Source organism: Arachis duranensis, chromosome 2 (assembly GCF_000817695.3).
Source record: "Arachis duranensis cultivar V14167 chromosome 2, aradu.V14167.gnm2.J7QH, whole genome shotgun sequence".
Taxonomy (NCBI): Eukaryota; Viridiplantae; Streptophyta; class Magnoliopsida; order Fabales; family Fabaceae; genus Arachis; species Arachis duranensis.
In genome coordinates this window covers 34,183,158-34,205,689 of record NC_029773.3, presented here as the reverse complement: position 1 = coordinate 34,205,689, position 22,532 = coordinate 34,183,158, and the positions used below count along the sequence as shown (strand labels likewise).

Here is a 22,532-nt window from a genome sequence, read left to right as displayed (position 1 = left end):
TGGTCTGCCACTAGATTCTGGTTACCACTCCTATCCTTGATTTCTAAATCAAATTCTTGTAGTAGTAGTATCCAACGTATAAGCCTTGGTTTGGACTCTTTTTTAACTAATAAATACTTCAGAGCTGCGTGGTCTAAGTACACTACTACCTTAGTACCAAGTAAATAGGCTTGGAATTTATCCAGAGCGAACACAATAACTAAGAGCTCTTTTTCAGTAGTAGTGTAATTAGACTGAGCAGCGTCTAAAGTCTTAGATGCGTAAGTGATTACGAAAGGATCCTTACCTTCACGCTGAGCCAGCGCTGCTCCTACTGTATGATTGGAAGCATCGCACATGATTTCAAATGGCTGGCTCCAGTCTGGTCCTCTCACAATTGGAGCTTGAGTTAGGGCGGTCTTTAGCTTATCAAAAGCTTGCGCACAATCCTCACTAAACTCGAACTCGATGTCTTTCTGCAGCAATCTGATCAATGAATGGCAAGGGGTAATGATCCTTGCGAGTGGCTTGGTGGAGATGCCTATAGTCAATGCAAACTCTCCATGAATTCTGCACTCTAGTTGTCAGAAGCTCTCCCTGCTCATTTCTTACTCTTGTGACTCTAAACTTCTTGGGCACCACTTGTACTAGACTGACCCATTCGCTATCTGAAATGGAGTAAATGATATCTGCTTCAAGTAGTCTGGTTACTTCCTTCTTGACAACTTCTAAGATGGTTGGATTCAATCATCTCTGAGGTTGACGGACAGGCTTTGCTCCTTCTTCTAAGAATATTCTATATTCACAAACTTGAGGGCTAATGCCTACTATATCTGCCAAACTCTATCCAATTGCCTTCTTATGCGTCTTCAATACACTAAGCAGTTGTTCTTCTTGTTGGGAAGTGAGCTCCCTTGCAATAATAACTGGAAACTTCTGCTTGTCCTTAAGATAAGCATACTTGAGGTGTGGAGGAAGCGGCTTTAATTCCATTTTCTGCTCAGGGCTTGGCTCTAAGTTATCTAGGGCTGGTGATGATGGTGAAGTGCTCGCATTGTCTTCTGAAAATGTTCCCACACTTGGACCTTGCCCTATATACCTCTCTTTTAATTCTTTCTGGTGAACTTTAGCTACTATTTCATCAATGATGTCACACTGGGAGATAGAATGATCTTCCGGTGGATGCTTCATAGCATCATTTAAACTGAATTTTACTATTCTGCCATCTATTTCAAAAGAATAAGTTCCTGAAAATACGTCTAGCTTGAACTTTAAAGTCTTCAGGAATGGTCTTCCAAGCAGGATTGATGATGGCCTTCCGGAGTCATTAGGGGGCATTTCCAGGATATAGAAATCAATGGGAAATGTGAGTTCCTTGATGCTCACCAATACATCTTCAGCAACTCCAATCACTGTAATAATGCTCTTATCTACCAACACAAAACGAGCTACCGACCTTTTTAAGGGAGGGAGCCTTAAAGCATTAAATATAGATAAAGGCATTATACTAACACATGATCCTAGATCACACATGCAGTCAGAAAATATCACATCTCCAATAGTACAGTTGACCATACATGGACCTAGATCACTACATTTTTCAGGTATACCTCCCATTAAAACAGAGATAGAACTACCTAAAGGAATAGTTTCTAGTTTATTAATTTTATCCTTATGTATACATAAATCCTTTAGAAACTTCGCATATTTAGGTACCTATTGAATGACATCAAAAAGGGGAACAATTACCTCAACCTTTTTGAATATTTCTACCATTTTGGGGTCAAGTTCCATCTGCTTCTTGGGCTTCCTTGTGAGTTTTGGAAAGGGGACAGGATGGGCGATATCTGCAACTTCAACATCCTTTGGTGCTTCACTCTGTGGCTGGGTTTCCTCTTCTTCAACTATGTACTGTATGTCCTCTTCCTCTTCAGCATCTTCCACTTCGACTGCATCTTCAGTTGGGGTGTGTTCTGGTGGACTTAGCTCCTCTTGGTGCCTCTTTTGCAATGTGGTTCCGGATCTCAGAGTGATGGCATTGATGCCACCCTTGGAATTAGGTAGGGGTTGAGAAGGAAGTCCACTGGAGCTTGAAGGTTGGTTGGTGGAGTTATCTAGTGATCCAATCTGTGAGACAAGAGCTTTGTAACAACCCTAGTTTTTAAAAATCAAATAATTAGTTATTTGTGATTTATTTTAATTGTTGATAATTTTATTTTAAGAAAATTATTTTACTAAAGATAATTAAATGGAGTTTCATGATAATTGGAGTTTAAATTAATTAGAAATTTTATATAATCTTTATTAGATATTTGGTATGATTGAAATTATAATTTTGATAATTGAAAAATAAGAATTTGTACAATTTAATTTAAATAATCTGGCGTTGGGTCTATTGGGATCTAGAAATCTTTTGTGATGAACGTACAGGCAAACCCTCTTTAGATTTGCCAAAAATCTTTGGAATTCATTTATTTCTTGAAGGGGTGGCTTGTTTTGGTTTTGGCACATTTCATGTAACAAGATTGTATGGTCCTGGGATATGGGTGTCCGATCCTTATGGCCTAACCGGAAGGGTTCAATCCGTAAATCCCGCACGGGGTGTAGAAGGTTTTGATCCTTTTGTTCTGGGGGGAATAGCCTCTCATCATATTGCAGCAGGAACATTGGACATATTGGCGGGCCTTTTCCATCTTAGTGTACGTTCACCCCAACGTCTATACAAAGAATTGCGTATGGGAAATATTGAAACCGTCCTTTCCAGTAGTATCGCTGCTGTATTTTTTGCAGCTTTTGTTGTTGCTGGAACTATGTGGTATGGTTTAGCAACAACTACGATTGAATTATTTAGCCCCACTCGTTATCAATGGGATCAGGGATACTTCCAACAAGAAATATATCGACGAGTTAGTGCTAGGCTAGCCAAAAATCAAAGTTTATCAGAAGCTTGGTCTAAAATTCTTGAAAAATTAGCTTTTATGATTACATCGGCAATAATCCGGCAAAAGGGGGCTTATTTAGAGCGGGCTCAATGGATAACGGAGATGGAATAGCCGTCGGTTGGTTAGGACATCCTATCTTTAAAGATAAAGAGGGGCGTGAAATTTTTGTAAGGCGTATGCCTACTTTTTTTGAGACATTTCCAGTTGTTTTGATAGACAGAAACGGAATTGTTAGAGCCGATGTTCCTTTTTGAAGAGCAGAATCGAAGTATAGTGTTGAACAAGTAGGTGTAACTGTTAGGTTCTATAGTGGGGAACTCAACAGAGTCAGCTATAGTGATCCCGCTACTGTGAAAAAATATGCTAGACGTGCTCAATTGGGTGAAATTTTTGAATTAGATCGTGCCACTTTGAAATCAGATGGTGTTTTTTGTAGCAGTCCAAGGGGTTGGTTTACTTTTGGACATGCTTCGTTTGCTCTTCTCTTCTTTTTCGGACACATTTGGCATGGTGCTAGAACTTTGTTTCGAGATGTTTTTGCTGGCATCGACCCCGATTTGGATGCTCAAGTAGAATTTGGAGCATTCCAAAAATTGGGCGAACCGACTACAAGATGGCAAATAGTCTGATTCGGATAGAACGTTATTTTTTTGTTGTTTCTTTTTTACTATACTTTTGTTTGGGGTGATTTAATTAAATCATAGGGAATTTGATTAATCTTGATTTGAATGATTGTATATTTTTACTCTAATCTAATAAACAGGTATGAAAGCTATAATTGTAAACCAGGATGAAATCTATGGAAGCATTGGTTTATATATTCCTTAGTCTCGACTTTAGGAATAATTTTTTTGCTATCTGTTTTAGAGAACCTCCTGAACTTCCAACTAAAAAGATGAAATGATTTTTCCTTATCTCGATTGAAGTAATGAGCCCCAATATTATATTGGGGCTCATTACTTCAACTAGTCTCCGTGTTCTTCGAATGGATCTCTTAGTTGTTGAGAGGGTTGCCCAAAAGCAGTATATAAAGCATACCCACAACTTGGGTTGTTGTTTCTATTTTTCTCAAATTTCAAGACCACAATGAATCTATAGGATAAAATCCTATATTTACAGTGAAATGGTATACAAAGTCAACAGATCTCAATGAATAAAAAATAGGATTTATGGCTACACAAACCGTTGAGAGTAGTTCTAGATCTGGTCCAAGACGAACTACTGTAGGGGCTTTATTGAAACCATTGAATTCAGAATATGGAAAAGTAGCTCCAGGGTGGGGAACTACTCCTTTAATGGGTGTTGCAATGGCTTTATTTGCTATATTTCTATCTATTATTTTAGAAATTTATAATTCGTCCATTTTACTGGACGGAATTTCTATGAATTAGATTCATAAGAACCGACTAACTATCTTTTTTGTTTATATCTTTTTTTAAATAAAAGGGGTAAATTTACCCATTTTGGTTTTTTATTTCTAACCCAGTTCATTTTGAATTTGATAGTTTGACTGTGGAATTTCGTTCTTTCTTTATTTCCGGAATATGAGTGTGTGACTTGTTCTAATTGATCTTATTGCAAATACAGAACAAAAATAAAGGATCTATCATCTTGATAGAGATGGTTTTACCCCGTCAGATATTATTTTCTAGTATCTGGAGCACGGAATATATAAAATATATTTTATAAAGTATTAGATCTATGATTCATACTTGATATTTCGACCTCGCAACCAGACTTTAATAAATTTTTATTAGAAGATACGTAAGTTAGAATAAATAAAAAAATTTTGATTCTTTCAAATAAAATTGCCACTGTTTGTCTTTTTTTTATCAAAGCAAAAAAATGTCTTTTGATTTCTTTTTTCATTCTATCCTATCTATTTCTTGGATAAGTGATAATCCAGCAGTTTTTACTCAGGGAATTTTTGGACATTAAAGGTTTTTTTGAATCATTGTGGTTCTGGTATGAATCTGAGGTTTTGTTTAATTGTTCATAGGGTCTTAACAAGAGAATTCTTATCAATACTAATAATAAAGAAGACGGCACTAAAAAAGTTTCATTCTACAAAAAAATCAAAGAAAAAATGAAGTAAATAGAATATTCAAGAGGCCTGTAAAGATCAAGATAAAGACGAGTGCGCCGACTTGAGATTTTGCATTATAACCCTGCACAGATCAATTTAAGGATTTATATATTTTTCTTATCTTCAAATAGGATTTGGAATGATAGGATTAAATTAAGAAGTTTAAAACTTTTTATTATTTAACATATCCGTTTCCGTTACAACTAGTATTGGGTTTTTCTATTTGAGCCGTGCGAGATGAAATTCTCATATACGGTTCTCAGAGGGGGAGTTCCTTTGGTTTACCTATCTCAATAAAGTCTATGATTGGTTCGAAGAACGTCTTGAGATTCAGGCGATTACCGATGATATAACTAGTAAATATGTCCCTCCTCATATCAACATATTCTATTATTTAGGAGGAATTACACTTACTTGCTTTTTAGTCCAAGTAACAACGGAGTTTGCTATAACCTTTTATTATCGTTCAACCGTTACTGAAGCTTTTGCTTTGGTTCAATATATAATGACTGAGGCTAACTTTGGTTGGTTAATCCGATCTATTCATCGATGGTCGGCAAGTATGATGGTTTTAATGATGATCCTGCACGTATTTCGTGTGTATCTTACCGGCGGTTTTAAAAAACCTCGTGAATTGACGTGGGTTATGGGTGTTGTTTTGGCTGTATTGACCGCATCTTTTGGTGTAACTGGTTATTCCATACCTTGGGACCAAATTGGTTATTGGGCAGTCAAAATTGTAACAGGAGTACCCGAAGCTATTCCCGGAATAGGATCTTCTGTCGTGGAATTATTAAGGGGAAGTGCTAGTGTAGGACAATCTACCTTGACTCGTTTTTATAGTTTACATACTTTTGTATTACCTCTTCTTACTGCTGTATTTATGTTAATGCACTTTCCAATGATACGTAAGCAAGGCATCTCCGGTCCTTTATAGAGAATATGGATCCTAGATATTTCTTATGAATCATTTTTTATTTTAGGGAGGAACAAAAGTATTTCATTGCTACAAATATGGATTATTAAAAAAAATAAGACATATATTTGGATATTTCCCTGCAACTTTAGACTTAACAAAATTAGCGTCTTATTTTTTTATTTGACATACACGAATAGTTGATGGGGATTCTCCTAAGAAAAAACAGATTATGGGAGCGTGTGACTTGAACTATTGATTGGATCGCGCAGATGGATGACTTTTTCATATCTGCCACATTTTAATTTGCAATAAAATGTGTCTCTTCGTTCCAACCACCGCGCAAGCCCACCTACAGAAGATAGGCCGGTTCACTTGAAGAGATTCTTTTCTATGATCAAACTTGATCATGTCCTGGATGACCGGGCTTCGTAAGATCCACTAAAATAAGTGAAGTGGTCTAATACGGATTCTGTCTTATCGATTTCACTTAACTTAATAGTATTGAAATGCATTCATTTCCTATGCATTGACTCGATTTATGATACTATCGGAGTGAAACAAGTAGATCTAAAGAAGAACAGGGGTTAGATTCCATTAGTAACAAGTAAATCCTTTAGTAAATGTATGTTAAAAAGTCCCGATATCTTTTTGGAGGGGGCAAAAATATTAAGGTCTGAGATGACCCAGAAAGCACTATCAATTTAAGAAAGCCTACTTGAGTATTGAGCATTTACAAATAAGAAATGAGTTTTTCACAATAGATTGTTGTGTAACTCCGTAAAACAGAATCGAGTCCATTTTCTTACATATAAACTTTTCTATAGGTATACTCAGTTCGTTTGATTGATGCTCGAGCCGGATGATGAAAAATTATCATGTCCGGTTCTTTCGAAGGATGGATCAATAAGAATTCACCTATCCCAATAACAAAAAACCTGACTTGAATGATCCTATATTAAGAGCGAAATTGGCTAAAGGAATGGGTCATAATTATTATGGAGAACCCGCATGGCCAAACGATCTTTTATATATTTTTTCGTAGTTATTCTAGGTACTATTGCCTGTAACGTACGTTTAGCAGTTTTAGAACCATCAATGATTGGGGAACCCACGGATCCATTTGCAACTCCTTTGGAAATATTGCCGGAATGGTATTTCATTCCTGTATTTCAAATACTTCGTACAGTGCCTAATAAGTTATTGGGCGTTCTTTTAATGGTTTCGGTACCTGCGGGATTATTAACAGTACCCTTTTTGGAGAATGTTAATAAATTCCAAAACCCATTTCGTCGTCCAATATCAACAACCATCTTTTTGATTGGTACTGTAGTAGCCCTTTGGTTGGGTGTTGGAGCAACATTACCTATTGAGAAATCCCTAACTTTAGGTCTCTTTTAAATTAATTCTCTTGTGAATTAAAATCTCATATATATTGGGTATCTAGGGAGAATTCACTTTGAAAGGACTAATCCCTAGATACATCTTTGAACCTACTCTCAATATGTAGATTTTTTCTAAATTTTTCTAAAGATAAAGATTCAAATTCCATATTTTCATCTTTTTTTTCTTTCTTTTTTATAAAAAAGAAAGAAAAAAAGATGAAAAAACCTAATGGATTTCAAATTTATGTAAAATGCTTTTCTTTCAATTTCGAATTTCTAAAATGTTCAAGATATGTTTTATATCTTCTATCCGAAAATCTTCTATTTTCATTAGGTTTTTGTGACTGGTATTAAAAAGGTCCAATAATGTATGTATATTGGACCTTTTGAGACAATTATAGATCTTGGGAGGCAATTCTAATTGGTCAATAAAAAAAGATTTTAATTCTATCTCTTTTTTTTTTCTTAGTTTAGCCAATGTATTATGAAAAGTGAAACCGGGTAAAGTAACTTTGTGTTGATTTTTTTCTAATTTCAAGTTTTCTTCTCCCGCATGTAAAAAAGGAATAAATAGGTCAATCAAATTACAGGAGGCTTCATAAAGTGCTTCTTTAGGAGTTAAACTCCCATTTGTCCATATTTCGAGAAAGAGTATTTCTTGTTTTTCATTCCCATTCACATAAGAATGAATACTATGATTTGCGTTTCGAACAGGCATGAATACTGCATCTATAAGATAACTTCCGTCTTGAAAGTTTTTGTCTTTTTATACAATATCCGTGATTCTTCTCGATTTGTAATCTAATACACAAATTGATGGGTTCTATTATGTTAGCTATATGTTGCGTATTATCAACAATTTCCACAGAAGGTGGTAAAATGATGTCTAGAGCAGTTACATATCCGGGACCCTTGATACAAATAGATGCATCTCGAGTCCCATACAGATTACTTCTCAATACTATTTCTTTCAAATTCATTAAAATTTCATGTACTGATTCTTGAATACCTACTATGGTCGAATATTCATGTGGTATTTTCTCAAATTTTGCACGTGTGATACATGTTCCCTCTATTTCTCCAAGCAAAACTCTTCGCATCGCAATGCCTATTGTATCATCTTGGCCTTTCATAAGTGGAGACAGAATAAAGTGTCCATAATAAAGGTGCTTACTGTCTACTCTTGATTCAACACACTTCCACTGTAATGTTCGAGTAGATACTCTAATTTTCTCTCGAACCATAGTAATCAATTTATTTTTTTCAAATCCTTGAATTGTTTATTTCTCTTGTCTTGAAATTTATTCTATGTTTTCTATGTTTATCTTTTGTTTTACATTACACACCTCATTTTTTAGGGGACCTACACCCATTATGTGGCATAGGGGTTACATCCCGTATAAAATTTAAGAGTATGCCACTTCTACGAATAGTTCTTAATACCGTATCTTTTCCGAGACCGGGACCCTTTATCATGACTTCAGCTCGTTGCATGCCTTGATTCGCTATTGTTCGAATAATATTTCCTGCTGCGGTTTGGGCGGCAAATGGTGTTCCCCTTCGTGTACCTTTGAATCCACAAGTACCTGCGGAGGACCACGAAATTACCTGACCCCGTACATCGGTAACAATGACCATGGTATTGTTGAAATTAGCTTGAACATGAATAACGCCCTTTGGTATTTTACGAGCATGTTTACGTGAACCAATACGTCCATTTTTACGCGAACCAATTTTGGGTATAGGTTTTGCCATATCTTATTATCATTTTATTATTTCATACTTATTATCTCACAACCTAAAAGGAAGTCTGAGATGTATGGATATATTCATTTCATGTCAAAAAAATAGATGTTTTACTATATTTCTTTTTTTAATTAAAAACTAGAATTAATATTCTCAAAATTAGCATTCTATTTCTGTTAATATACAACTAACAAAAATCGTATTTCCAATTTTAGATCCCAAAATTTCTCTATCTAATATCTCTTTTTTATATTGTATTCTATTAGAATAGTTCTAATCTATATATATATAATCATTGATATATATTATATATATAAGAAAATTTCGAAATATTCGAAATAGAATTTCTATATTCATTCAATAATTTGAAATTTTCACATATTCAAAAATATTAATATATAATCAATATTACTATAAAATCATATCATATATAATAGAGAATATTATATAATTTCTAAGTTTTCATGTAAAAAAAAGTTTGAATTTCAATATCTATATCTTTTTTTATTTTTTTTTTTATTTGCGCACCCAGTCCTTTATAATTCAAAGCCCTCTCTTGTGGCTTTTGTGGAAATATTATCCTTATCCTTGTCTTTGTTTATGTCTTGGATTGGAACAAATTACTAGAATTCTACCTCGTCTACGGATCAATCTACATTTTTCACAAATTTTACGAACAGAGGCCCGTATTTTCATATTTATCATTCCTTCAACTTAATCTCGGATCCATTTTAATGGAAGAAAATAAGGTTTCATTCAATTTTGAACTTCTATTCTAATCGTACCCCTCAAAACCAATAATATTGAAGTTAAGAAAAAGTCTAATTAAAGAATTTACACTTGCATTTTTTATTTCTCTGTGGTAGAAATATATATAAAAAGTATGTTGAACCTTTTCAGAAATGTAGCCTAGACTAATATTTTCAGTATTTAAAATTGAAAATAAATGAACCAACCCCGAACATACCCCACAGGGGAAATTGATTCAGCAATATTGAATTAAAGCCTCATGAATTCGTTTCTTTATAACAATTCCTGTTAAACCCATTTCACACATTCATTAAGGTATGAGGAGTGATATGAGAGACTTGTGTTTTATTTTATCTCTATTTACTTTTTTACAAAAATTGATAGAATTTTTTCTATAATTCGAATATCAGAAAGATTACCATATAACATATAAAACTTCTCCGCCGATTTGTTCTAATCGAGCCTCTCGATCTGTCATTATACCTCTTGAAGTAGAAATAATGACAATTCCCTTCCCCCCTAAAATTCTCAGAATTTGTTGATAATTAGAATAGATTCGTAGACCAGGAGTATTGATCCATTTTAAATTCAAACGCATTTTAGACGATCCTTTTCTATTTCTTCTATATGGTAGAGTTAAAACTAAAAAAAGATTTCCCCTTCCCTATGTTTTCTCATGTTTTCAATAAAACCCTCTCGTAAAAGCATTTTAGCAATGTTTTCAGTAATGTTAGTAGATGGTATTAGAATCGTTCCTCTTCCATTCATGTCAGCATTTCGTATAGAGGTTATTATGTCGGCAATGGTGTCTTACCCATAGGAAAATAAATGTTACCCTTTACTTACTTTTGATATAATCAGCATGCTCCGTGTTCTATATTTTCTAATATATATTAGAGTAATATAATTTGAAAATATTTTAGTTAAAATTAAAGAAAGATATCTAGTATATTTATATATCTTTAATAGAAAGATATCTATATAATATCTTATTTATATATTTCTTTTTATATTTCTATATTTATTTTTATACTTATTTTTATTCAAAAAGAATAATATATATTAAAAAAATAAAAAACGAAATCCAATTTTATTAATAATTAGATATATGTGTAAGACATAATTTATTAATTTATCTATTTCATTTTCATTAAATAATAAAATGTTTTTTCTTATAATACCTCAGGTGCTAATGAAACTATTTTAGTTAAATTTATCTGTCTCAATTCCCGGGTGATTGCGCCAAAAATTCGAGTTCCTTTTGGATTTCCCTCTTGATCAATGACAACCGCGGCATTATCATCATACTGTATTATCATGCCATTGCTATGTTTAAGTTCTTTACGAGTACGTACAATTACAGCTCTAATCACTTCTGATCTTTCTAAAGACATATTTGGTACCGCTTCCTTGATTACAGCAACAACAATGTCACCAATAGAAGCATATCGTCGATTACCTGCTCCTATGATTCGAATACACATCAATTGGTGGGCTCCGCTGTTATTGGCTACATTCAAATGGGTTTGAGGTTAAATCATATCATTCTTTTTTTATCTGGTTTTTCAGTCCAAGGCTTGAAGTAAAAAAAAATATTCTCTATTCAACAAAAGAAAGGAAAAATTGCCATGTTTTTTCCTCCAAAAGACCTCTTTCCTTTGGTTTTTATTATTTATTATCTTGAAATAATGAATTGAGTTTGGATAGGCATTTTTGATGCGGCTATTGAGATAGCCCTTTTGGCTTAGTTCGGATAGGCATTTTTGATGCGGCTATTGAGATAGCCATTTTGGCTATATTTTCTGCGACTCCGCCCATTTCATAAAGTATTCTACCGGGTTTAACGATAGCTACCCAATATTCAGGAGATCCCTTTCCCGAACCCATATGCGTTTCGGTTGGTCTTACTGTAACTGGTTTGTCTGGAAATATCCATACCCATATTTATCCACCTCGGCGGACATTTCGTGACATTGCCTGCCGACCTGCTTCTATTTGTCTAGATGTGATCCAAGCGGGTTCAAGTGCTTGAAGAGCATATCTTCCGAAGCAAATATAATTACCCCGATAGGATATTCCTTTCATTCTTCCTCTATGTTACTTACGGAATCTGGTTCTTTTGGGGTTATAGTTGATGGTTGTTTAGAAATCCCATCGCTATTCCAGAACCGTACATGAGATTTTCACCTCATACGGCTCCTCGCAAATAAAACAATTACAAAAATGGATTTAACCAATACCAATAAAAAATATACCTTATATACATATGTTTAATGAATAATTGAATCACGAGGTTTTTTATTTTAATATTTCATAGGATTGATTGATCAATTGGAAATCAGTATATCTTGTTTTGATTTTTATATAGAACTAGAGATTTATTAGAAAATTTGCCCCCCTATATAGTTAAATATATAACTAGATAATGTTTTTCTATTAGATCATAAAATTCTAACAAATCCTTATTTTATTTATTTCTGGTGGTATTGGATTGGCTCAATTTCGAAATAAAAAACAAAGATTTCGCAGGCAAATATTTACTCCTATCCATTTTATTTTAGATGTAATCTAGGGTTATCCTGTGACTCTTCAAAAAAATGAATTGGTTCTTGGTTCGTTCCACCATCCCTCCCGTCAAATGAATCTTAGGTATTCACGGTTTTAGTCGTTCCCATCGCTTCTCGATTGATGATTAGGTTTGGAATTCTACAATGGAGCCTCGCAAATACAATTCCAAATTATATATATATATATATTTCTTTTTTCTTGAATCAACCTTCTCAGTTTTTATTGACTCGGTGCTCTTGATTTGTTTATTTTGGGAATATATATATCTATATATGGATTTAGTTAATGTTGATGCTTTATTACACTTCCCCTTTTTATGAGATAACCATAAGACCTTTACATATTCGAATTTTATATCATTGATATATCTTTTTTTCTTTCTTTCACCCTTCATTTTTATCTGTATATTCTTATTGCTTTACAACTTATAATCAGATTCTTTTTTATCCAATATCTCAGTTGTTATAATTCTACTACCAAAATATGATATCTTGATTTATTTCAATTTTTAGATTAATTCTTTAAATCCAGATAATGCGAAGCGATGAGTTGGTTAGTACTTTGTTATTAATGAATTTATCCTATAAGTCATTTATTTTATTGTCGAACTTTAACCACTCTAAAAAATCAATGAGTCACACACTAAGCATAGCAATTATATTTATATAAAAAAATTAATTGATATTTTTTTCAATCTTATAAAATTTTGAAAATTATCATTTTTTATGTTTTACCGAAACAAGGAACCTTAAAGAAAAAGAAAAGGAGAATTGGATTACTCTTTGTTTATAAATATCTAAACTTTGATCCCTAATACGCCATAAATAGTTCGAACTGTATAGGAACAATAATCAATTTTAGCTTGAATGGTTTGTAGAGGAACTCTACCCTCTCTGATCCATTCGACACGTGCAGTGCAATTTCTTTTCCATCGATACGTCCCGCAATTTGTACTTGAATTCCTTTTGTCCCTGCATGTTCAGTTAATTCAATAGCTGTTTTTATTGCTTTACGAAATGAAACTCTATTCCTTAATTGCTCGGCTATAAATTCTGCAAGAATATTAGGATGTCTATAAGGGTTTGCAATTCTTGTAATAGCAATGTTCAGTTTTCGGTTCACACATTTGATTTTTTTTGTAAATTCATCTGTAACTCTTCTATTCTTCTAGGCTTACCCTCAATTAATAACTTTGGAAATCCCATAGAGATTATGACTTGAATCAAATCAATTCTTTTTTTAATCTTTATCCCTATTATTCCCTCGACACGAGAATATATTCTTATATTTATTTTTATATAATTCTTGATATAATCTCGTATTTTTTTATCTTCTTGTAGATTCTCTGAATAATTGATTGGTTGTGCAAACCAAAGAGAATCATGACTTTGATTTGTACCAAGTTGGAAACCAAGCGAATTTATTTTTTGTCCCATAATTCTCCACTGTTTTACATAAAATGATATGCCCTAGTTGTGCACTTTGTTTTTTTATGTCCATTATGCTTTTTATTTAAAAACATAATATAGCATCCCCTTTTGACTTAATTTGCTTCTGCAGAATAAACACAAAATTTGGAAAAAGATACTCAATTCAATAAAATATAAATTATAGTATCATAACCATTTCTTTATCCACATCCACAAATCTCATTTATTCCTATTCATGTTTTGTGTTGTGAATAGACATTTCTATTTATATAATTTTCATTTTTTATTTTTCTAATATATAAATATTCTAATTGATCGAATTTGTTTGACCTAAAGATGATTCTAGTTTCTACTTTATCATAAGTAAGGTTATGCTTTTACTAAAACAAAAAAAGAAATATTTCTTATTTTTCAAATCGATTTTTCTTTTCATTTCTTTAGTATTTATTCCAATTTTGAATATAAAAAAGAAATTGTTTTATTTTTGAGTAATCTTATTATTATTAGAAGAACATGAAATTTCACCTTAACGATGAGACCTATTATCATTTTTCGCATGTCCTCGGAAGTTTAGAGTAGGTGAAAATTCACCCAATTTATGGCCTACCATACGATCTGTTATATAAATAGGTAAATGTTCTTTTCCATTATGGATAGCAATGGTATGGCCAATCATTGTGGGGATAATGGTAGATGTTCTGGACCAAGTTATTATTATTTCTTTTTCCGCTTTTGTGTTAAGCTTTTTATTTTTCTTAATAGATGATTGGCTACAAAAGGATTTTTTTAGTGACCGTGTCATAGTGAATTCCTCCTATTTTTTGTAAAGATGAAGAAACAAATTTGATTTTCTCTATTCTACTATTTACAACGGTGACAAATAATCAAATTATTACTATATTTAATCTTTTTTCTACTTCTTCTTCCAAGTGTAGGATAACCCCAAGGAGTTGCGGGTTTTTTTCTACCAATTGTCGCCCTCCCTTCACCACCCCCATGGGGATGATCTACAGGGTTCATAACTACTCCTCTTACTACAGGACGCTTACCTAGCCAACATTTAGATCCAGCTCTACCCAAAGTTTTCTAGTTTACCCCAATATTCCCCACTTGTCCGACTGTTGCTGAGCAGTTTTTTGATATCAAACGGACCTCCCCAGAAGGAAATTTTAATGTGGCCAATTTCCCCTCTTTTGCAATCAGTTTCGCTACAGCACCTACTGCTCTAGCTAATTGTCCACCCTTTTCGAGTGTGATTTCTATGTTATGTATGGCCGTGCCTGATGCATGAAAACTTGTCTCTCAACAAATTTCCCTTCGGCAAGTATACCGAATTGTCGTCAAGTAATAACTCACTATAGAGTGAGGTCGAATCCTACAGAGATTAACGGATCAAGCAATCAATGGTTAATTGATTATCCTAGTTAGACGAATCATATTGGAGTGATAAGCAACAAGGAAATGTAAATGGCATAAAAGTAAAGAAAGCAATAAAGTGCAGAAAAGTAAAATGGTAAGAAAAGTAAATGTAAGAACTAAAAATAGAATTAACATTGGGATCAAGAGATATTGTAATCCTCCGGATCAAGTTCATTCTCATCTCTTCCTCAATCAACGCATTCATTGATCTCCTTGGCAATCTTAAGTGATTGGATTCCAATTCCTTGGTAATCCAATCTCTCAAATCTTGATCAATAGCCAATTCCTTGGTCAATTGCTCATGAGAAGAGATGAAGTATGGTCACTGATTATACCACATACATTTCCCAAATCAAGTATTGGTAGGATTATAGTCACATATCCATCCAAACCCAAATTGGTCCAGCATGAGAAAGCATTTCTAGCATGATCTACTAAAATAGAAAAGAAGAAAGTGCATGAAAGTAAATATGAAGATTAAAACTAACATTGAAACTTCCAAATTCATAAATAAAAAGTACAAAGAAAAGAAGAGAAGGAAAAGTGTGTGAGGGGAGGGAGTCCGAAGACCCCTCTTCAATCCCCGATTTCCAGCCTCAGTCCAGTCCACCCTTCAAAGTAAAAACTAAAGCCTTTATATAGGCTCTCCTAAATTACAAAATTAAATTAGAAGCAAATTACAATTAAATGAAAATTCCTATTCTAGATGCTTCTTGTGGCCTTGATTGGTTGACACTTGTGGGCTTGCTTCCTTGAGGTTGGGTGGTCCAAAAGAAGTGAATCAAATTGAGGTCCAGGGTGACTTGGCTTTATTGCTTTGGTGTTTTTGGGGCTTAAAAGATGCCTCTTGTTTGTGCTCCAATTTCATGCCCACTATAGACTATTATATATCTTTGGAAAGCTCTGAATGTCAGCTTTCTAAAGCAACTGGAATCACCTCAATTAGATCTCTGCAACTCAAGTTATGCTCCTTTGAAGTGGACATGGTCGCTGGCATAGTTGCTAGCGTTAATGGAAAACGTGAGTCACGTTAACGCTAGCGACTAGCGTTAATGGAAAACGTGATTCACAATAACGCTAGCAATCAGGGGCTCAAACTTAATGTCCACCCCATACTATTATATATTGTTGGAAAGCTCTGGATGTGTACTTTCCAACGCTTCTGGAAGCGCATCATTTGGAGCTCTAAAGCTTGAGTTATATTTCTTGGAAGGTGAAGAGGTCAGTTGGCCTTACTACAGGTTGATACCATGTTCATCTTTGCACTTTCGTGGCAAGTTTTCTCCCTCAAATTTAGTGTCAACCATGTAGTGCCATATATGCTTGGAAAGCTCTGGAATCCTACTTTCCAATGCCTCTGGAATTATCTCATTTAGAGCTTTGTGGCTCAGGTTATGCGTGTTTGAAGAAGGCATGGTCAGGCTGCCAGGTGGGACTTTTGCCAACGTTAACTTCCACGTTAACTTAGTTAACGTAGAAGTTAACGTGGGTCTTTTTTTTCCTTGCCAACGTTAGTGGCACTCACCTTTTCCACTAGCGTTGGCATCTCCCTTTCTTTCTGGGTCTTTTTGCTTCGAAAACGTTAGTGGCGTTCACCTTTTCCACTAACGTTGGCATCTTCCTTTCCTTCCACGTTAACTACCACGTTAATGTAGTTAACGTGGCTGTTAACGTGGGTCTTCTTTGCTTCAAAAATGTTAGTGGCGTTCACCTTTTCCACTAACGTTGGCTTATACCCCTTTCTTCAAAGTTAATGCCACTAACTTTTCTCACTAACGTTGGGGCTTTCCTTCCTTCCACGTTAGTGTAACTAATGTAGCCACTAATGTGGCTCTTCTCTTCTTCTTTTAGCCTAAAATCAATCAAACAAAGTGCATCAAAATCTTGCTTTTAATCATGGGATCATGCATCATCCAATTTATCATTCAATTTATGCATAATTCTCATGAAATCATTCAAAATTCACAATGTTTGCTTGAATCATGGTATGATTGCATTTTCAATCAAATACTTGCTTATTTCCTAAGAAAATGCATGAAACCAACCTAAAGCATACAAAAAATGGCTAGTAAAACTAGCCAAGATGCCCTGGCATCACAACACCAAACTTAAAGCTTGCTTGTCCCCAAGAAAGAAAAGAACTATGCACATTCTCTTTAATTAGAATATATTGAAGAATTGCTTATGATGTCTTAGTGGGTTAAGTGAATAAGTGACAGTGGGGTGAACTCTAATTTGTATGCTTATGCAAGGATTCTAGTGCTCATTAGTCCTCACATTTTGGAAGTCTTAGATCTTAGGACTTTCATTCAAATGATATTATTAAAATCTCTTTATAGATTGTCACGTTGAAGCAGCACTTATTTTCTAGCATTTTTCTTTCTTTGTGGAATTTGGCCTCGACTCTAGGTGTCATGTATCAAAGCGACTTTTTAAGGTAAGCTTTCAATCAATACTCCCAAACTAGTTGGTCTAAGGTATTAGGTGTTGAAGCACCCCTTAGGATTTACTTGCTCAAGCCTCTCTCCTTGATACAAATCTACCACAAGCATTTAACTAGGACAATAACTCTTTGAGTTCTTGTTTCTTTCTTTTTCTTCCTAATAATTGATGCTCAGAGCCTTGGGCTTGTTCTTTGTTTTTCTTTTTCTTTTGTTTTCTTTTGTTACTACTTCTTGGATCAATAGATGTTTGAGAAATTCCATAATACTTCTCTAAACTTCATTTCCTGTTTATGAGCTCCCATGCAAGTTTTCATAAACATGCAACCTCAATACACAATCATACAATCAGAACCTCCACTCCTCTTAATCTTTTGCTTGCCCCATGATTTATAAAATTCTTCAATATTTTCCTTTCAAAAGAATGATTTCTTTGTTGCATTCTTAAAGATATTGGGTACAAGTAAAACTCAAGATGATAATCATGATATCATAGCAACATGTCACAAATCAAATATCAGATTATGCTTATTCACAAGGAGTAATCATACATGCATACAAAGGAAATATAAGACAATCATGCAATTTAAAGTCCTGGAAATAAATAAGAGGAAAAAGGAACTTTACCACCTTGTAGTTCATCTTCATTGTTGTTGCCCTTTTTCTCCTATTCTTCTCCTTCCCACACCAAATTTAGAATGCTTGCTTATACTCAAGCAATAATTAAAACAATGGTGATGGGGTCTATGATGAATCATGAATGTCTTAGAATAAAGTGTGAGTATGCATGTGTTTCAGCAAGCAAGATTAAGGACACAATAAAGGCACAAGAGATACAAACAGAGACATTTTAATTGTATTAATAAGTGGTGTGCTTGGTACCTTGCATGAAAGATAAGTGGCACACCAAACTTAGTGTGACACTCTCAATTTAGAATGTTGCAAGTACCCAGTGAAGATTGAAAATCAAATTGTTGCATGGCAACACCAAACATAAAATGCAATCATATGCCAAATTATTGAAAGTAAACTAAGCAAAGAAAGAAAATGTTTCCTACGGTTGGGTTGCCTCCCAACAAGCGCTCTTTTAATGTCATTAGCTTGACATGTTGTTCATGACTTTCTTCCTCTTCTTCCAGTTTGTTAAGAGGAATGACCTCAAGAGGAAAGAGGAGCCAGTTAATTCCCCTTGCTTAGAGTGCCTCTCCTCAGCAAGCTTTCTTTTTTTGTTATCTTGAGGAAACTTGCTTGTTGGGGTAGGGGAGGGATGGCTTTTGGTTGACCTTTTCTTCTTCATGGATATTGTCCTTCTTTTCTTGGTCGCCATCCTCTTTTTAGTGCTCATGTTGATTTCTTTCACCACCTTGATTTCAGGACTTGGGTGTTGTATGATGGTTGGAGCATCCTCTTCATCAAGTGCTTCTTGAATTGGTGGTTCAATGAACTCACCCTCTATGCAACTCTCTGTTTCATTAGAGTATGGGCTCCCTTGATTAACTTCCTCCCTTTCTTCGACATGATGTTGCATTGAGTCTTTTGGGAGTGAGTTTGCATGTTTCTTTGTCACCACTAGTAATCTCTGTGGGTATGGAGCCTTAGGCTTATATACTCTCATAACCTCCTCCTTCTTCATAGAAATCTCACTTGGTATGGGTGCCTCCTTTTCTTGTTCTTCTGATTCCTCCCTTGGGTTTGCCATGGTACTACTGAGAGAATTATGGGTATGGATTTTCTTTGATAGATATCCAACTTGTGCCTCGAGCTTCTTAATGGTAACCCCCCGGTTCTGCAGAATGGATTTTACTTCCTCTTGGAAAGTCTTTGTGTCCTTAGATTCTTCCAAGAGAATTGCCAATAGGTCCTCTATCCTTGATAGCTTATCCTCGAGGGGAGGGTGTGCAGCTTGGGTGAAATTTGGAGGTTGAGGGTGGCTACTTTGTGAATGGAATTGGTTGTTTTGTGGTTTTATGTTCTGAGAGTGGTATGACTTTTGTGGGTAATGATATGGGTTTTGTGGACTGTGAGAAGAATTTTGTGTGTAATGGAATGCATTGTGTGAGTGGTGAGATGAATTATATAGACGTGGGAAAGAATTTTGTGTTGAGGCATGTCCAAGTGATGAAGGGTTTTGATGCGAAAAGCTAGGAGGTGAGCTTGAATAATTAAAGGATGATGGCTCTTGATGAATGGAGTGTGAATAAGTGAAATTTCTTTGGTTTTGATTTTCCCAGGTACAGCTTGAGTAGTGATCAAAGTCATCAAAATATGAACCATTTTGTGACCCTGGGAAGCACCGCATCTCATGTTCTTGATACTCCCATCCATCATGAGCATAGTAAAGTAAATCATTCTGTGGTGGTGGAGAGTTTCCCATGAAGTTTGATTGACCAAAGGATGATCTATACTCCACATTTTTCTACAAAATACTCTATATCAAATAACAATCACCCGGATAAAAGAGATTTGGAATTTCCCTTGTCACAGATGAGGAAATTCCCAGTGAGGCAATATCACAAACAGTTGGTTAGCAAAAGAAAATAAAGAAACAAAAGAAAACAAAGATAAAAGAAAAGTGTCTAATCTAGTAAATCAATCAACCGGCAGTTTGTTAATCACAATTAATCCCCAGCAACGGCGCCATAAACTTGATGCATGGAAACTTGTCTCTTAACAAATTTCCCTTCGGCAAATATACCGAATTGTCGTCAAGTAATAACTCACTATAGAGTGAGGTCGAATCCCACAGAGATTAACGGATTAAGCAATCAATGGTTAATTGATTATCCTAGTTAGACGAATCATATTGGAGTGATAAGAACCAAGGAAATGTAAATGGCATAAAAGTAAAGAAAGCAATAAAGTGCAGAAAAGTAAAATGGCAAGAAAAGTAAATGTAAGAACTAAAAATAGAAACATTGGGATAAAGAGATATTGCGATCCTCCAGATCAAGTTCATTCTCATCTCTTCCTCAATCAATGCATTCATTGATCTCCTTGGCAATCTTAAGTGATTGGATTCTAATTTCTTGGTAATTCAATCTCTCAAATCTTGATCAATAGCCAATTCCTTGGTCAATTGCTCATGAGAAGAGATGAAGTATGGTCACTGATTATACCACATGCATTATCATTGCTCTATGATGGTATTTTTATGGAAAAATGAATTTCCAACACACAAATCCAACCGGCAAGTGTACCGGGTCGCATCAAGTAGTAATAACTCACTTAGAGTGAGGTCAATCCCACAGGGATTGATGGATCAAGCAACTTTAGTGGGTGATTAGTTTAGTCAAGCTAACATTGAAGTGAATTGTGTGAAGTTGATCAACAGAAAGTAAATTGCAGGAATGATAAAGTTGCAGAATGTAAATGGCCAGAAAACTTAAAGAGCAAGAAAGTAAAATAGCTGAAACTTAAATTGCAAGAAAAGTAAATTGCATGAAAAGTAAAGGGGGGTTGGGTGCTGGTAAAGAGAGCAATAGATCAAAACTCATAAACTCTTGTAGAAAGCTTAACTTGCAAGAAAGTAAATTGGGATCATGAACAGAAATGTAAAATGAAGAACAAGTGCAGAAGAATTAAATTTCTTGAAAGTAAATTGAAAACCAATGGAACAGTAAAAACAGAAGAGCAGCCAAGAACTCAACTCAATTGCAAAATAAAATTGAAGATATCAGGGAATCAAAGAGACTAGAAAATAAGTATAGATCTCAATTCCTTCCTTGATCAAAGTAGAAAGCAGATTGAAGAAGAAAGAAAGATGAAAGCCGTAGAGAAAAACTTGGATCCAAACTCAATTCACTGAATTATGCAGAAAATCAACAAAGAGCAATCTTAGATCAAGAATGAAATAGAATTCCTTCAAATCTCAATCCAAGATTCAAGACAGAAATGAAAATTAAAAGAGAGAGCTCTCAAATCCTAATGCTCCCTAGTGGAGCTAGCCTCTTTCTAATTTAGCTCCTATTAGAGCCAACCTCCTTTGTGAGATGGAATTGATGCCTTTATATAGGCTTTACAAAGTGAAAATTAAAACAAATTACAATTAAAATGAAAATCCTAATCTAATTGATCCATGTGCCTTTGAGTGATGATGTGGGCTTTGCTTGCTTTTGGATTTGAGGAGAATTGGGTTTGGTTGGCCTTCATTCAATTTGGAGAGGAATTGAATTTAAATGGAATTTTGGTTGAATTTTGGCCCATGAGTGTTTGCTCCAGGAGGTTGCCCTGCCCTTGTGGAGGGCAGAGCAAGAAATGGTGCGTGCGGCCCTCGTTGTGTGTGTGCTTGGTGCATCAGGATGCTGCCCTGCCCTTGGGGAGAGCAGGGCAGTGGTGACATGGTGCGTGCCATGCTTCCCTGGGCCGTGTCAAAGTGATGCGCGCAAGCTCCCTTGTGTGTAGCGCTCCCCACTTCCCCTTAGGTGCTTATGTTCGAACCTTGGTGAAAGCACTTAAAGAGCAATTTTTCCTTGATTTTCCATGAAGAGAGCACGACATTGCCCTGCCCTCCAAGCGGGCAGGGCAGAAAATTGAGCGCTACTTTGCTTTGGAGTAAGGCTCCAGCTTCGAGCCTTGGTGGAAGCACTTTGGTTTATTTTTGCTTATTTTTGGCCCTTAAAGATGCCTTTCGTTCCTGCCTCAATTGTATGCCAAATATGGATTGCTATATATTGTTGGAAAGCTCTGAATGTCAGCTTTCCAACGCAACTGAAAGCACATCAATTGGACGTCTGTAGCTCAAGTTATAGCCCTTTGAAGGAGGCATGGTCATGCTGTGAGCGCCCAGATTTTACCTTAGCGAAAATTCTTGCTTCCAACCTCACTTTGCATCACGATTCTGCCCTGCCCTTGGCAAGAGCAGGGCAGTGTG

General features: G+C 35.0%; 3 protein-coding genes and 4 pseudogenes across 3 annotated transcripts; 3 read left to right on the top strand and 4 right to left on the bottom strand.

Annotated features, from left to right (window-relative positions):
• Positions 1–2,363: 2,363 nt before the first annotated feature.
• LOC107474206 (photosystem II CP47 reaction center protein-like) lies at positions 2,364–3,678 on the top strand (annotated as a pseudogene).
• Positions 3,679–5,229: 1,551 nt separating this feature from the next.
• On the top strand, positions 5,230–6,162 carry LOC127739651 (cytochrome b6-like; annotated as a pseudogene).
• A 147-nt stretch (positions 6,163–6,309) lies between these two features.
• On the top strand, positions 6,310–7,517 carry LOC127739631 (cytochrome b6-f complex subunit 4-like; annotated as a pseudogene).
• A 53-nt stretch (positions 7,518–7,570) lies between these two features.
• LOC127744927 (DNA-directed RNA polymerase subunit alpha-like) lies at positions 7,571–8,552 on the bottom strand. Its single transcript, XM_052257805.1, is given in 2 exon segments — positions 7,571–8,072; positions 8,074–8,552. Coding segments are annotated over 2 exon segments (981 nt in total).
• A 103-nt stretch (positions 8,553–8,655) lies between these two features.
• LOC127744860 (30S ribosomal protein S11, chloroplastic-like) lies at positions 8,656–9,068 on the bottom strand. The gene has a single exon (XM_052257623.1). The coding sequence runs from the start codon at positions 9,061–9,063 to the stop codon at positions 8,656–8,658; it is 408 nt and encodes a 135-aa protein (XP_052113583.1). The 5' UTR covers positions 9,064–9,068.
• Positions 9,069–10,976: 1,908 nt separating this feature from the next.
• Positions 10,977–11,746, bottom strand: LOC127744926 (50S ribosomal protein L14, chloroplastic-like). The gene is made up of 2 exons (XM_052257804.1): positions 11,743–11,746; positions 10,977–11,314 (listed from the first exon to the last, which is right to left on the bottom strand). The coding sequence occupies exons 1-2, from the start codon at positions 11,744–11,746 to the stop codon at positions 10,977–10,979; spliced, it is 342 nt and encodes a 113-aa protein (XP_052113764.1).
• A 1,422-nt stretch (positions 11,747–13,168) lies between these two features.
• On the bottom strand, positions 13,169–13,808 carry LOC127744861 (30S ribosomal protein S3, chloroplastic-like; annotated as a pseudogene).
• Between the last annotated feature and the right edge of the window lie 8,724 nt (positions 13,809–22,532).

Excerpts from the sequence above, each read along its gene's own strand:
- LOC127744860 (XM_052257623.1), bottom strand. The coding sequence starts at position 9,063 with ATGGCAAAACCTATACCCAAAATTGGTTCGCGTAAAAATGGACGTATT.